This window comes from Pelophylax lessonae, assembly GCF_965119305.1.
Source record: "Pelophylax lessonae genome assembly, chromosome: 4".
NCBI lineage: Eukaryota > Metazoa > Chordata > Amphibia > Anura > Ranidae > Pelophylax > Pelophylax lessonae.
Window position 1 is genome coordinate 629581484 of NC_138771.1, and position 16862 is coordinate 629598345.

Consider the following 16862-nt stretch of genomic DNA (forward strand, 5'->3'; position numbering starts at 1 on the left):
GTGTTAGAGTGTATATACAGTATATGTATGTATAGGATGGATGTATACGGGTCTGTACAGAGAGGAATACATTGTTGTAGAGAGCAGAGTCTATCCAGGGATTCTTGAATGATTATGGACTCTGAGTCCTGGGATTGGAACCTGGGGATGAGAGCAGCCAGATCCACCTTCCCCTTATCCATTCCCAGGAGAGAAGGCAGGAGGTGGACACATCTATGGTGACAGGGTAAATCTATTCACTTTCATTAAATTCCTGTCCTAAAAGAGGGAGCATGCTTAACTTTTTGGTGGCCTATTTGTTGAAATGTTGAATTTATCACTGGGTCAAATGCCTGTTTTCCCACTTGCAACGGTTCCTGTGGTGATGTACAAGCTGACAGAGGAAACCACGCCTTGCGGTGGAAGAATAGGTATAACGGGTATAAGCAGCTGAAAGCCAGCAAGAGGGAGAGGGGGAGAAACCGGCTTTCAGCTGGCAGAGGAAGAAGCACACAATGCATCCTTCTGTCATTGATCCCCCTTCCCACCAATCCTCCCGCTGTCTGGGCCCCCCTGTGTGCCTGGGCCCCATACAGGAGTATCAGTAGTACCCCCCTGATGGCGGCCCTGGGTGGAAGAATAGGTATTACAGGTATTCTATACACTGGGAAGTGTGGAATACATGCAAGAACCACAGGGGAAGCAAAGTGGTAGCATTTCAGAAATGGGCCACTGGAAAAGGTAAGTGTATTCTCCCTTCTTTTATTATAGGTATTTCATTCTGTAAAAGTGACCCTGTGCTGACAGGAAGAATTAAAAATGTGAGGGTATGAAGCATTTCTATTGGAAGCGGCCTACCTGAGATTTGGTGCAGCCTGGGGCCTTGGTGTTCCTCTACATACTGAGATAGATAGATAGATAGATAGATAGATAGATAGATAGATAGATAGATAGATAGATAGATAGATAGATAGATAGATAGATAGATAGATAGATAGATAGATAGATAGATAGATAGATAGATAGATAGATAGATAGATAGATAGATAGATAGATAGATAGATATAGACACCCTGTCCTACACAGGAGCTACTAGCCAAATTTAGTTCTGCTGGGTGGTTAAAAAAATGGAACTGATTTATAGTTTACTTGTTCATTTGGTTTTCCCCTAAATCTAGTGCAGCTGTGGCTTCTCTCTTCTGCCAGTAGATGTCACTGCTACCTCTGGTATTAGTACAGTCCCTGCAGTAGAACTGATTTATTAAAGCGGAGTTCCACCCAATAGTAGAACTTCTGCTTTAAAGCGGAGTTCCGGGCACAGATGTCATTTTTTAATGAACATACCCCCGGGACAGTCAGGGCTAGCACATTCCACAATGGCTAGCCTCTGATCTGTCCCGGTTCGCACTTACCTTTTAGAAGAAATACTCACTTATAAAATTTCTTCCACAGTGTTTCCATCTCTCTTGTGGGCAGCTGAAGCCGGCGCGGTCCTCTTCTGCGTCTTCTTCCGCGTCTTCTTCTCCCAGAATGCGCCGCACCGGCCCCTTTCGTCACTTCCGGCGCGGCGCCGCATTCCTAAACAGCTTCTGGGCGTCGCCCGGAAGTGACGAGCGGGGCCGGTGCCGTCGCATTGATTCCTGGGAGCGATGAGGTTTAGCTCCCAGGAATCATCGCAGCGCAGGAAGTGACGGGGTGAGCCGCGGCTCCGAGGGAGGAAGTACCCTGAGGTGAGTATTTACGATCGTCAATTACAAGGTGAGTTTTTAAAAAAAAAAAAAGATCTAACTATCCAATTCCTTTTCAGGTTAGGCTGAACTAGCGGACGGGCACAAAAAAAAAATATAGTTTTTGTGCCCAGAACTCCGCTTTAAGGACTCCTGACCCCCTGACATGCCACATTTTGCAAGTCATTTTTTTTTTTTGGGGGGGAGCGGGTACCTAGTTTTGACAGGTACCCGCTGCCACTTTCGCTCTGGCTGCCTAGAACAGAAGTTCTCCTCTCCCCCTCCGTCCCTGCAATTTACTGGAACACGTCACAGGTCCCAGAAGATTTCCCGGCCATTCAGGACACCCATCGTGATGCACGCATGCGCGGTTCGCACCCGGCTGTTAAGCCGCAAGCTGTCACAGCTGGGTGCCCACACTAGTGATGCCAGAGCAGGGACGAGCCGAGGGAGAGAACCGAGGGTTTGGGTGGCCGCATCGCTGGATCGTGGGACAGGTGAGTGTGTGTTTGTTAAAAGACAGCAGATACATTTTTGTAGCTGCTACCTTCTAATAAACACAGAGGTGACTGAAACTTTTACTATTCATGCTTCCCCTAGCCAACCAATAGCAGTTTCCTGGCCACTGGTGTGCTGGGGGGGGGGGGAGTTTATATATTTAGGGAAGGGAGTAATTAAGCCCAAAGCCTGAGGCCTATACATGTGCTTGAGGCCCCTTTCACACTTGCGGACCGTTCAGATCCACCTGTCAGTTTGTCAGGTGGATCTGAACGGATGCCCCATGCATACCACCCAACTTTTGAACTTCAGAATGAGGGACACTTGAGGGAGAAAGTGACCGACGATGCCAGTGGCGGCTGTTGCTCAAAATTTTTGGGGGGCATTGCTTTGCGGCAAAAAACTCTGTAAAAAATTGCGTGACTTTGAGGTCACAAAAGTGTGAAAGGGGCCTTCAGTAATCAAGGTATAGTGTGCACCATTCAATGCAGAGTGACCAGCGTGCCCCCTTTCCATGCAGAGTGACCAGCATGCCCCCTTTCCATGCAGAGTGACCAGCGTGCCCCCTTTCCATGCAGAGTGACCACAGCGTGCCCCTTTCAATTCAGAGTGACCAGCGTGCCCCCTTTCCATGCAGAGTGACCACAGCGTGCCCCCTCCAATTCAGAGTGACCACAGCTTCCCCCCATCAATGCAGAGTGACCACACCGTGCCCCCTTTCAATGCAGAGTGACCACAGCGTGCCCCCTTTCAATGCAGAGTGACCACAGCGTGCCCCCTTTCAATGCAGAGTGACCACAGCGTGCCCCCTTTCAATGCAGAGTGACCAGCGCTAGCCCCCTGTCAATGCAGAGTGACCGCAGCGTGCCCCCTTCAATGCAGAGTGACCACAGTGTGCCCCCTGTCAATGCAGAGTGACCACAGCGTGCCCCCTTCAATGCAGAGTGACCACAGCGTTCCCCCTTTCAATGCAGACTGACCACAGCGTGCCCCCTTTCAATGCAGAGTGACCACAGCGTGCCCCCTTTCAATGCAGAGTGACCACAGCGTGCCCCCTTTCAATGCAGACTGACCACAGCGTGCCCCCTTTCAAAGCAGACTGACCACTGCATGCCCCCTTTCAATGCAGAGTGCCCACAGCATGCCCCCTTCAATGCAGAGTGCCCACAGCGTGCCCCCTTTCAATGCAGACTGACCACAGCGTGCCCCCTTTCAATGCAAACTGACCACAGCGTGCCCCCTTTCAATGCAGAAAGACCACAGCGTGCCCCCTTTCAATGCAGACTGACCACAGCGTGCCCCCTTTCAATGCAGACTGACCACAGCGTGCCCCCTTTCAATGTAGACTGACCACAGCGTGCACCCTTTCAATGCAAACTGACCACAGCGTGGCCCCTTTCAATGTAGACTGACCACAGCGTGCCCCCTTTTAATGCAAACTGACCACAGCGTGGCCGCTTTCAATGCAGAGTGACCAGCCTCTGGCTCTAATCAGGTGATTTAGAAAAAAAACCCCCATTGAAATCCATGCGTCCGGTGCCCCGCATGTAGATTAGGGGGCCGAATGCATGGATAGGGGGCGGCGCCCCTGCATCCCCAATGCACCGGCTGCCACTGGACGATGCGCTATGTACAGAGTATAGGGTTCTGGTATGAACACGCTGCAGTCAACCAGTCCAGCACTTGTCCCAACTCTAGTGCAGAGCAGGGAAGCTGATGAAAGAGGCGTGAGAGAGATGTTACTTTCATTTTCAACTAGTGAAGTGCAAGGCTAACTGAGGCTGAGAAAACCCCTGAGGAGGGAAATAGACAACTGATCCTGACCCTTTGCAACTTTGTCCTAGCGCTCTATTCTTATACACTGGTTGCCTGAAAAGGGGGGGCGGGTCTGGGTAGCAGTCCCGCCCATACCCGACATCACAGTTTGGATTTGACAGCTGAAGTCTGTTATCGTGGCTGTACAGGGCACACCTCGCTGGCTTGTCCACCAATCCCACCCTATGTTTGATGTTCACACTGCTGCCTGCAGGTCCTATTGAGGTAAAAGTTACAATCAACAGAATTAATGCGGGACGACACGCCTGTACAGCGGGACACAAGTCTGAATGCAGGAAAGTCCCACCCAATCCGGGACTGTTGGGAGGTATGCCCATGCATCTCTATGGGGCAGTGGATGTTAGCGGAGACATATCCGCTGAAATCCGATCCGATCCAGTCTGTCATTTCGTGACGGATGGAAACCCTATTTTCCATTCGTCCGGCGGATCGGAAATGATGGGATCGGATGAGAACAGACAGGCGGTCCATTCTTATCCGATTCCCCCATAGAGAAGAGAAGGGGTTCTGACAGCGCGGAGACAGAGCTGCCATCCGCCTGCTCAGCGGGGGATCGGCGGATCGATCCCCCGCTGAGAGAAATGGAGTCCTGCCGACGGAGCGACAAGTGTGAAAGGGGCCTTAGGGTCTGTGATCTGGGAGGACAACAAGGAAACTGATGAGGCCTGAGATGAAGTACCAGAGATCACTCTGCCACATGATAGATAATTTACCTGGAAACTGCAGAAGAGTGCCACGTTCACTATACTTGAATGTGTCATATCTAATATCATATATTAGGCAGCAAAATCTAGGCCCATCTGTTGGTTTCAGTCCTGTAATTGTGATAGATTCTGTCCAATTTCTGTTGGGATCCTTCTTTCTGTAGAGTCTTCCCTCATATTTCTCTGTAATATTTTCAGAAGATGACATGATTGCGTCCTTAGCAGATAAGCACAATTCTCCATGTGTCTCCCCCCATATGACCCATATATCTTCATCTGGTTCCCCAGGGTCGGAGTAGGAACATTGAATGGTAACAGAACCTCCAGACTGCGCTGTTCGAATTTTCACCTGATAAACACAACTGGGAGATCCTGTGATCCCTAAAATACACAGAAAAGGTGAGATTTAATATTACTACTTTGAAATATTTTTTCCAGTGATTTCTTAGACATCCTAGAAGAGATAAGCTTGATATAAATGATCTTATTGTTGTTAATGTATAAAACCCTACACAGCGGGAAGTTATGTTTACTCACTAAATACTCAGGATTTACTACCTGCTTGCAATGTTACACAATGACTGTTTTACTTCTCCTTCTTCAGGGCTAAAACTATAGATCATGTGATCCCAAAGCAACAGTTTAATGTGCCCCTCCCTGGCAAGCTGGCAGAGCCAGTTGTCATGGATATTAACAAAAAGGACCAGCGTGCATTTAAGTTGTTAGGGAAGAGCAGCAGCACAGGAAAATTTTACACTTAACTTAAAGTGTTTCTTACCCTTAAAAAAAAAAAAAAAAATGGATCCTGTTGCCTTAAAGCATGTTATACAGCACAGTGCTTGTCCTATGTCATTTGCCCCCCCCCCCCGTATCACCTGAAATACCTGGCTGATCCTGCCTGGTTCTGCCCTCCTCTCTGTAAACTGACCACAGTTTATCATGGCTGCTGAGCCCTGATACCGTGGTCAGCTTACGTCCTTCCATCATCCACAGCTATCTGCAGCTCTCCTCTATCTCTCTCTGTTCTCCTCCCCCCTCCCCTCCCTGCCTGTCAGCTCTCACTAGCGCCACTCTGCTCTGCTTCCCCTCCCTGCTGCTACAAAACGATGTGATCTTTATACCATCCCCATTGTTAGATAAGAACCTGTGTCTGTGCTTTATAAAAAAAAAAAAAAAGCAGATTTCTACCTGATTTCACAGCGCCTCCTGGTGCTCACGTGACTCCTCGGCTCTCTCTTTCCACCTCCCCACCTCCCTGGCTGATGTCATTGAGAGTTCTCAGCCCCACCCAATGGAGCTGTCAGATGGGGAGAGGAGAGAGCCAGGAATCATGTGAGCGCCAGGAGGTGCTGTGAAATCAGGTAGAAATCAGCTTTTTTTTTTATAAAGCACAGACACGATCTTAGGTCATTTATTAAAAATTTAAATATAAAAGCTCATATACTTAGCTGCTCTGTGCAATGATATTGTACAGAGCGGCCATGATCCTTTTCTTTGGCAGGCCTCATTTGACAGGCCTCCTTCTTAACAAGCCTGCTGCTATTGAGCTCCTGTGCCCCTGCACTCCTGAGCCAGGCTGTGTGTGTCCATAGACACACACAGTCCTACGCTCCCTCCTCTCAGGAGTTTCATTGACAGCAGAAGGACCCCATGGCTCCAGCTGTTCTTAGTGTCTTCTGTGAGACCAAGAAGCGAGGGGAGTGCTGCAGCCAGGACAGAGGTAAGTGTTTAGGGATGGGAGAGTAGAACAGATAGTGGGGCAAAATGTTTTGACTTTGGAACCACTTTAAAGCAATGGTTTTTAGTTTAGCAAATTGAGCACAGTAGAATAAACACTTCCCAGTAAACTATTTGGTAAAATTCTTACCCCAGCACTTACAGTTTACAACTTTTAATGCTGCTTGCTCCTGCTCTCTCTGTGCTACTTCCCTGAACTTCTGATCTTCACAGGAAAGATATAACAGTGTATAGTTATAGTGTAGTGCAGGGCAGTGCCTTGCCATCCCAGGCTTTTGTGGCTGTGTGTTTCTATTGATGCACACAGAGTAGGGACACAAGACTTATAGTTGTCAGGGTCCGGACTGGTAGCAGGAGCGATGCAGGGAGTGGATCCGCTGTGTCAGTGAGGGATTGGCGTGGACCGTACCAGAGGATCGGTTCTAAGTAGTTACTGGTTTTCACCAGAGCCCGCCGCAAGGCGGGATGGGCTTGCTGCAGCGGTAACTACCAGGTCGTGTCCTCTGGTAGCGGCTCAACCTCACCGACTGCTGATATAGGCGTAGTACAAAAGGGACAGGCAGAGGCGTAGTCAGACGTAGCAAAGGTCAGGGCAGGCAGCACAGGTTCAGAGGCGATAGTCGTTCCGAGATATTCTCCTCTGGCTCCCAGGATCTCTCTTCAGGACCGCAGCCCTCCCAGTCCACCAAAAAATATCTTCTCCCCCTGATCAATTTAGAGGCCAATATCTCCTGAATGGAGAAGACATCCGAGGTACCGGATACAGGCGTGGGAGGAAGATTCTTGGGGGAAAAGCGATTAAAGACCGCAGGCTTGAGGAGGGAGACATGAAAACAGTTGGGAATTTTAAGGGAGGGAGGGAGATGGAGTTGGTAACACACAGGATTGATCCTCTTCTTGACCTTGTAGGGTCCCAAATAACGAGGACCAAGCTTGTAACTAGGAACCCTGAAGCGGACGTACTTGGAGGAGATCCAAACTCTGTCCCCAGGAACCAGGACAGGAGGAGACCGACGTTTCTTGTCCGCTTGGATTTTCATGCGGGATGAGGCCTGTAAGAGGGACAGGCGCGTCTCACGCCAGATGGCAGAAAAGTCTTGCACCAGGTCATCCACTGCAGGTACACCGGAGGAGGAGGATAACGGCAGAGGAGGCAGAGGATGACGACCGTAAACCACGAAGAAGGGAGACTTGTTGGTGGCGGAAGAGTCTTTGTGGTTATAGGAGAACTCCGCCCACGGGAGGAGGTCGACCCAATCGTCTTGACGGGAGGAAACGAAGTGGCGAAGGTAGTCGCCCAAGATTTGATTGACCCGCTCTACTTGTCCGTTGGTTTGGGGGTGGTATGAAGAAGAGAAATCCAGCTTGATTTTAAGCCGTCCACAGAGAGCCCTCCAGAACTTGGACACAAACTGGACTCCTCTATCGGAGACAATATGTGAAGGCAGGCCGTGTAACCGGAAGATGTGTCGGAGGAAATGCTTGGCCAACTGAGGTGCGGATGGTAAGGCTGGCAACGGGATGAAGTGCGCCATCTTCGAGAAGCGATCTACGACGACCCAAATTATCGTTTTTCCGTGAGATGGTGGTAGGTCCGTAACAAAGTCCATTGCGATATTGGACCAAGGGGTCTCTGGTATGGGAAGTGGCTGGAGAAAGCCGGCGGGTCTTTGGCGAGGGGTTTTGTCTCTGGCACATACAGAGCAGGACTGTACAAATTCAGAGATGTCCTTCTCCAAGGATGGCCACCAATATCTCCTGGAGATAAGTTGTAGAGTCTTTCGGACGCCAGGATGTCCTGCGAGAAGAGAAGAATGTCCCCACTTAAGAACCTTTAGGCGAAGACGGGGAGAAACATAGGTCTTTCCGGGAGGGAGGTTACGCAAGTCTATAGGTGCCACGGTGACCAGACATTCCGGGGGCACAATGTGCTGTGGCTTGACTTCCTCTCCTGTGACATCAGACGAGCGAGAGAGGGCATCGGCCCTGAGGTTCTTGCTCGCTGGACGAAAGTGGATCCGGAAGTTAAATCTGGCAAAAAATAGAGACCAGCGAGCTTGGCGGGGATTTAGTCTCTGAGCAGACTGGAGGTAAGATAAATTTTTATGATCCGTGTAGATGTTCACGGGATGTACCGATCCTTCCAGTAAATGCCGCCACTCTTCCAAGGCCAGCTTGATGGCGAGTAATTCTCTATCCCCAATAGAATAATTTCTTTCAGCGGGAGAGAAAGTCTTAGAGAAAAACCCGCAAGTAACCGACTTGCCTCTCGTAGTCTTTTGCATGAGCAAAGCACCAGCACCAACAGAGGAAGTGTCTACTTCCAGGTAGAACGGCTTAGTAGGATCCGGTCTGGACAGAACTGGGGCGGTGGCAAAGGCAGACTTAAGAGCGCTGAAGGCCTTCTCGGCCTGGGGCGGCCAAGATTTCGGGTTAGCCCCCTTCTTGGTTAGGGCTACAATTGGTGCCACAAGGGTGGAGTAATGCGGGATGAACTGTCTATAATAGTTTGCGAATCCGAGGAATCGCTGGATGGCCTTAAGGCCAGAGGGACGAGGCCAGTCCAGGATGGCAGACAGTTTGGCAGGATCCATTTGTAGTCCCTTGGCAGAAATGATGTAGCCCAGGAAGGGAAGGCTGGTACGGTCGAACAAACACTTTTCAAATTTAGCGTAGAGACGGTTCTTTCTGAGACGGGAGAGTACTAAGCGGACATGAGCACGGTGTTGATCCAAGTTAGTAGAGAAGATGAGGATGTCATCCAAATAGACCACGACACAGGTATAGAGCAGGTCTCGGAAAATGTCGTTAACGAACTCCTGGAAGACCGCTGGAGCGTTACAGAGCCCGAAAGGCATGACTAAGTACTCAAAATGCCAGTCTCGGGTGTTAAAAGCCGTCTTCCACTCGTCACCCTCTCGGATGCGAATAAGGTTATAGGCCCCTCTGAGATCCAACTTGGTGAAGTACTTGGCGCCTTGTAACCGGTCAAAGAGTTCCGTAATCAGGGGAAGAGGGTAACGGTTCTTTACAGTAATGCTGTTGAGACCCCGAAAGTCTATGCAAGGCCTAAGGGTACCGTCCTTCTTCGCAACAAAGAAGAATCCTGCTCCGGCAGGAGAAGAGGATTTCCTGATAAACCCTCTCTGCAGGTTCTCCTGGATATACTCTGACATGGCTAGAGTCTCTGGAGGGGAGAGAGGATAGATTCTTCCCCTAGGCGGCGTAGTGCCAGGTTGCAAGTCAATGGGGCAGTCATATGGCCTATGTGGAGGCAACACCTCCGCCTGTTTCTTGCAAAAAACGTCTGGAAAATCCGCATATGGTTCAGGCAGACCGGGAGGAGGAGAAATAACAGGTGCAGACTTGACTCGTACCGACTTGAGACATCTGCCGAAACAAGCCGAACCCCAGCTTCGAACCTCTCCGGAGGTCCAATCCAGAACGGGACAATGGCGCTGGAGTCAGGGCAGACCCAAGAGGAGTTCTGAGGTGCAATGGGGTAACACAAAAAACTCCAATCGCTCAGAATGCAGGACTCCGATGTCCATCTGGAGGGGTTCTGTACGGAACTGCACCATACCGTCGAGTCTCTCTCCATTAACTGTGGAGATGAAGATGGGCTTCAGTAAACGAACCACAGGGATGTGGAACTTGTTCACCAGCGAGGCGTCGCTGAAGTTACCGGCTGAACCGGAATCCAGAAAGGCAGAGGCAGCAAAGGAGATCTTGGCGGACACGGAAATCCGCACGGGTACCGTAATGCGCGGAGAGGAGGTATTCACACCTAGCAACGCCTCTCCCACGTTGACTAGGTGCGAGCGTTTCCCTGACGCGGTGGACAGAGAGGACAGTCCTTTAGAAAGTGCTCAGTACTGGCGCAGTACAAACAGAGGTTCTCGTCTCTACGGCGGTTCCTTTCTTGCGTTCAGGCGAGACCGATCCACCTGCATGGCTTCCTCGGCGGGAGGCCCAGAAGAGGGTTGCGGTGGAGGCTGGAAGATAGGCGCCAGACGAGGAAAGCGTCTGGGACGAGCACTTCCCTTTTCCTGTAGCAGTTCCTCTCGTCGCTCAGCAAAACGCAGGTCAATCCTGGTGGCCAAATGGATGAGGTCACTCAGGTTGGTAGGGACTTCTCGTGCGGCCAGGACATCCTTTATGGCGCTGGACAAGCCTTTCTTAAAGGTAGCACAGAGCGCCTCGTTATTCCAGGAGAGTTCCGAAGCCAGGGTGCGGAAACTCCCCTGGGACAAGTTCAATAACGCAGTCTCTGCTGAGGCAGCCCGGGCTGGCTCCTCAAAAACACTCCGGAATTCCACAAAGAAACTCTGGACACTGGCAGTGGCAGGATCGTTGCAGTCCCAAAGTGGTGTAGCCCAGGCCAGGGCCTTCCCCGAAAGCAGGCTAACGACAAATGCCACCTTGGCTCGTTCCGAGGGGAACTGGTCAGCCGACATCTCCAGGTGAAGGGAGCATTGGGATAAGAATCCGCGGCACAATTTGGGATCACCGTCGTACTTGGCCGGCATGGACAGACGGACTATAGAAGTGGCGGCGGCCACAGGCTGCGGTGGTGAAGCAGATGCAGGTGGTGGAGGCGGCTGCTGCTGTGCTGGAAGAAGCTGCTGCAGCATGGCGGTCAACTGTGCCAGCTGTTGACCTTGCTGAGCGATCTGCTGCGACTGCTGGGCCACAACTGTAGTATGGTCTGCCATACTAGGCAGAGGCACATCAGCGGGATCCATGGCCGGATCTTACTGTCAGGGTCCGGACTGGTAGCAGGAGCGATGCAGGGAGTGGATCCGCTGTGTCAGTGAGGGATTGGCGTGGACCGTACCGGAGGATCGGTTCTAAGTAGTTACTGGTTTTCACCAGAGCCCGCCGCAAGGCGGGATGGGCTTGCTGCGGCGGTAACTACCAGGTCGTGTCCTCTGGTAGCGGCTCAACCTCACCGACTGCTGATATAGGCGTAGTACAAAAGGGACAGGCAGAGGCGTAGTCAGACGTAGCAAAGGTCAGGGCAGGCAGCACAGGTTCAGAGGCGATAGTCGTTAGCAAAGGGTTCGGCAACAGGCAAAGGATTACACAAATAACGCTTTCACTAAGGCAACAAGGCAACAAAGATCCGGCAATGGCTGGAAGGGGCAGGTCACTTATATAGGAAACAGGAAACAGGTCACAGGAAACAGGTCACAGGAAACGAGTCACAGGAAACAGGAAACCGGTCACAGGTCACAGGAAACAGAAAACAGGTCACAGGAAACAGGAAGGGAGGTTTGGACCAGGCACCAATTACTGGTGAACAGGCCCCTTAAATTTCAAACGACCTGCGCGCGCGCGCCCTATGGTGCAGGGGCGCGTGCTCCGGGAACCATGTGAGCGGGGAGCGGAGGAGGGAGCCGGAGCGGGCACAGGTGAGTGGATCTGGAACGAACGCTGCGAGCGCTCCGGTCCAGAAGCAGGGACCGGAGCGCTCAGCGTTACAATAGTATTCTGCAAGAGAAAAAAGTCACCCTGAAAAGGGAAACCTGGGGCAATGGTCATGGCACCAACCTAAACTGGAACAAGGATTAAAAATAAAGAAGCTGCATACTCAGTGATTAAATCATCAGTTGAAATTGCTTAAAAAATAAGGTTTATTATCACTTTAGGAAGTTGTGCTAATAACAATCAGAATTTTCAAATATGATTAAAGTGGTATTAAAACCATTTTTTGGTTTTATTTACTCAGTTGAAGACCCGGCATTTTTTGGCACTTTTTGTTTACATGTGAAAGTCTTTTTTTTTGCTAGATCCTGAAGCTTTCTTGTATGTAAAGATTGGACTTTTAAAGGAAAGACCACATACAGCGCTTGCTAACTATAGGTTAAATAAATAAATATGTGAAGATGTCCAATATTAGTGAAACCAAATACATAAATGATTCAATAAAAAGATACCAGATAAATATAAAATCCACAGCAAAACCAATAAAAATTTGTAAAAATTAAAATATTATATATCGTGACAAAGTGACGATGTGCTCAAATTATATCCCTTTGTGCATGAGTGGCTGTGACATAAATATAAATATATCAAACAATAAATATTTGCATGTGCAGTATACGTAATATTGCAGTACAAAATTAATTAAAATAAAGCAGTCCAAGGTTAAATAGTGACTTAGTGCTCAGGAATAAATATTGTCCTTAGTGAGAGTGGTTCTTCACGATTGGAAGGTGCAACTGCTGTGATTTGATTGACTACGGTGTCGATTCCTTCTCCCAAGTAAATGTAAGAATTGGATCACTTACCGAATGTAGTGGGTCTCATATGCCATATGACATTAAGACCTTTCACAGTTTGGTGGCCTCCTGGGCCAAAAGGGTTCCCCTTTAGGCGGTCCTATGGAATGGTATAGCTCCTATGGACTCCGGGGTACAACAACCCAGTGCAAATAAGGAGGAGAAGAAAGAAAGCTCCCAATAGCGTAATAAAGTCTGTATTAAAGTTTATTACCCATATTTAGGGTTCCGACAATGAAGGCAAAGTAAAAAACACTCCCTGGTGGCCAGTGGTGCGGGCTGCGCGTCCTCCTCGCGGAATCAACCGGCTTACTTCCGGCTTACTTCCGGCTTGCGTTCCACTCAGGGTAGCGTGATGACGCTATGCGGTCCAAGCTGACGCGTTTCGTCACATCTGGTGACGTCTTCAGAGCTACGCTCCCTCCTCTCAGGAGTTTCAAGCTCTGAAGACGTCACCGGATGTGACCAGTGTTAATTTTGGCAGCAAATTTCAATTTAGTTTTAGTCTTAGTGTTAGGACTAAAATGGCATTTTAGTTTTAGTCCCATTTTAGTCTTCTGCAAGTGTTTTAGTTTTAGTCATATTTAGTCAAACTAAAACTCCAGTACATTTTAGTCTACTAAAACGTCCTACATTTTAGTCGACTAAAACTCATTTTAGTCATCTATAATGGAATGGGTGTAGTTCAATTGTAATTTGTAATGCATTATTTAAGCATTTCTCTACAATTTCCAAACTCATTATTTACTACTGCTGGTCCTGGAGTGAAAAATCGAATATGTTATTATTTATGGTATTAAGCTTTGAGCATGCACCAGTGTTAATTTTGGCAGCAAATTTCGATTTAGTTTTAGTTATAGTCTTTTGACTAAAATGCCATTTTAGTTTTAGTCGTATTTTAGTCTTAAGACTAAAATGCCATTCTAGTTTTAGTCGTATTTTAGTCATCTGAATTGTTTTAGTTTTAGTCGTATTTTAGTCGACTAAAATTGTGTTAATTTAGTCGACGAAAACGTTTTAGTCGGTTTTAGTCAACGAAATTAACACTGGATGTGACGAAACGCATGAGTTTGGACCGCATAGCGTCATCATGCTACCCTGAGTGGAACACAAGCTGGAAATAAGCCCGTTGATTTCGCGAGGAGGACGCACAGCCCGCACCGCTGACCACCAGGAAGTGTTTTTTACTTTGTCTTCATTGTCGGAACCCTAAATATGGGTAATAAACTTTAATACAGACTTTATTACGCTATTGGGAGCTTTCTTTCTTCTCCTCCTTATTTGCACTGGGTTGCTGTACCCTGGAGTCCATAGGAGCTATACCATTCCATAGGACCGCCTAAAGGGGAACCCTTTTGGCCCAGGAGGCCACCAAAGCGTGAAAGCTCTTAATGTCATATGGCATATGAGACCCACTACATTCGGTAAGTGATCCAATTCTTACATTCACTTGGGAGAAGGAATCGACACTGTAGTCAATCAAATCACAGCAGTTGCACCTTCCAATCGTGAAGAACCACTCTCACTAAGGACAATATTTATTCCTGAGCACTAAGTCACTATTTAACCTTGGACTGCTTTATTTTAATTAATTTTGTACTGCAATATTACGTATACTGCACATGCAAATATTTATTGTCTGATATATTTATATTTATATCACAGCCACTCATGCACAAAGGGATATAATTTGAGCACATTGTCACTTTGTCACGATATATAAAATTTTAATTTTTACAAATTTTTATTGGTTTTGCTGTGGATTTTATATTTATCTGGTATCTTTTTATTGAGTCATTTATGTATTTGGTTTCACTAATATTGGACATCTTCACATATTTATTTATTTAACCTATAGTTAGCAAGCGCTGTATGTGGTCTTTCCTTTAAAAGTCCAATTTTTACATACATCTTTTATTGTACAGCAGCTGCTTTTCTCTTAATTTCTCCTAAATACATTCATCTGGTAATTTATTTATTTATTTATTTATCCATCTGGAACCCTACCTTTGGCGCGTGGTATTTACTTTGTATATATATTTTTTCCTGAAGTTTTTTTACCTTGATTTATGGTAAAAAAAAAAGCTTTGAGGCTTTAGAACCACTTTAAATTGGTGTTAGTGCTCCTGCACACAATTCCTCTATATCCCAAATACAAACCTGCTAAAACTTTTTTTGCAGCACTACACATCTCACTTGTCCTCAGGTTTAACCCCAAGAGCCATTGGATTTTTTGAGCAGTTAATGGAAAAACTGCCTTAGGCATACAGTGATAATTTCAGAGTGGATGGGCTGTAATAGAAGCCCAGAGGGTAATAAATCTACACTGCTAAGACTGCTAAACAAACTCTTTCAACTACAAAGGGGGTCTGTGACTAGAGGTTAGCCTGAAGACTTGTAGACTGCAGCCTTGGAGACAACATCCTCTCTAGTGGGGCCCCCTCTCACTCCTAGGCACCATAGCAGCCATGTGGACTGCTATGACTATAGTTAACCACTTGCTGTCCTCTCACAGTACTTTTACTCTGGGCTGGTGGCACAGCTAGGCCAGGCGATGCACTGGGGCACACAGTGGTGTGATCTAGTGACTGCTGTGTCCAACGGATCACGGCACTCAATACCTGGCCGCTACAATGTAAGCAAACTGTGATGAATGGCTTTCCATTCATAGATAAACATAATTTTTTTGCTAGCATACACTGGATCTTGGTGTGCTGGCGTACATGTATATTTATCTGTGATAGATCCGGTGTCCAGCTGGTGATCGCTGCAGCACCCCTTATAGATGTGCCTAAACCTAGGAAGGTGTGCAATGGAAATATGAACTATTCTGGCTTTCCATTCATGACAGCTTGATTACTGTTGTGATGCTGTGATTGACCCACAGCTATCACATGGTACCTGGCTATCTGTACGATGTGATTACCTGTAGTCAATCACAGCATGTCTATTAAAAAAGAATAGTGCAACCATGCAAAAGAAATGGCTATCAAATATGGAGACAATCCATAAATAAAAATGGGGGTTTAGTCCCACCATATGGCCATATCGTGCTCAAGCCCACCACTGCGTCAAAGTACCCCATTATCAGTGGGTCCTACACTATCCATAAAAAAGGGGTGAATCCAGCCTCTCTTACCCTTGGAGACAACACTCCTTGCTGGGAAGGTGTGCTAATGCACTGCAGGGGACTCCTCCTATATCTACTTGATAGAGGACACCAATAGAGTACAGGTGTATGTGGGGGATGGGATGCTCAACCCCATAAGTCTGGTCAGACCGAATACATAATAAACAAGCAAAAAATTGGGGGAGCAAACCCTGAACATGTATATCTAAAGCCGGTGCAGCTATGGACCAAGCAACATGTATATTAAAAAAGAATGTTCAGGAGTCCCCTGCAGTGCATTAGCACACCTTCCCAGCAAGGAGTGTTGTCTCCAAGGGTAAGAGAGGCTGGATTCACCCCTTTTTTATGGATAGTGTAGGACCCACTGATAATGGGGTACTTTGACGCAGTGGTGGGCTTGAGCACGATATGGCCATATGGTGGGACTAAACCCCCATTTTTATTTATGGATTGTCTCCATATTTGATAGTCATTTCTTTTGCATGGTTGCGCTATTCTTTTTTAATATACATGTTGCTTGGTCCATAGCTGCACCGGCTTTAGATATACATGTTCAGGGTTTGCTCCCCCAATTTTTTGCTTGTTAATCACAGCATGTCCACAGTGCGAAATCACTGAATGGAATAAATGGAAAGCCATGCATGACAGCCTAAAATATTGCTTATAAAAGTATTTTATAAGCAATAAAAGTGTAAAAAAATTCCTGATCACCTCCTCTTTCCCCAGAGTAGTACATTGTCACTATAGTAACACTTAACAACTCACATGAAAGTATGTAAAAAAAAATCATACCAGTTATATGATAACGCTGTACTGCACTGGCGATCAGTGATGCGGTGTGTCACTCTGACACACCACATCTCCGATCTCGGTAAAGAGCCTACTGATTTACCATGTCACCAGCTGTGTCCAATCACAGCTGGTCACATAGTAAATAGGAAGTGCTGTTGATCTGCTTTCCTCAGTT

The 16862-nt window shown here is 47.6% G+C and overlaps 2 protein-coding genes across 2 annotated transcripts in view; both read right to left on the bottom strand.

The window, feature by feature from the left end:
• The window catches only part of LOC309551920 (uncharacterized protein), a 199725-nt gene that overhangs the window by 41078 nt on the left and 141785 nt on the right, over positions 1-16862 (bottom strand). The gene's annotated exons all lie outside the window — the stretch shown is intronic.
• Positions 1-16862, bottom strand: part of LOC309554700 (uncharacterized protein) — a gene marked incomplete at both ends in the record, with an annotated part of 60974 nt that overhangs the window by 27991 nt on the left and 16121 nt on the right. The window contains one exon of the mRNA XM_082256404.1: positions 4730-5125. Within this exon, the coding sequence (XP_082112530.1) occupies positions 4730-5125 (396 nt within the window). The remainder of the gene's footprint in view (positions 1-4729; positions 5126-16862) is intronic.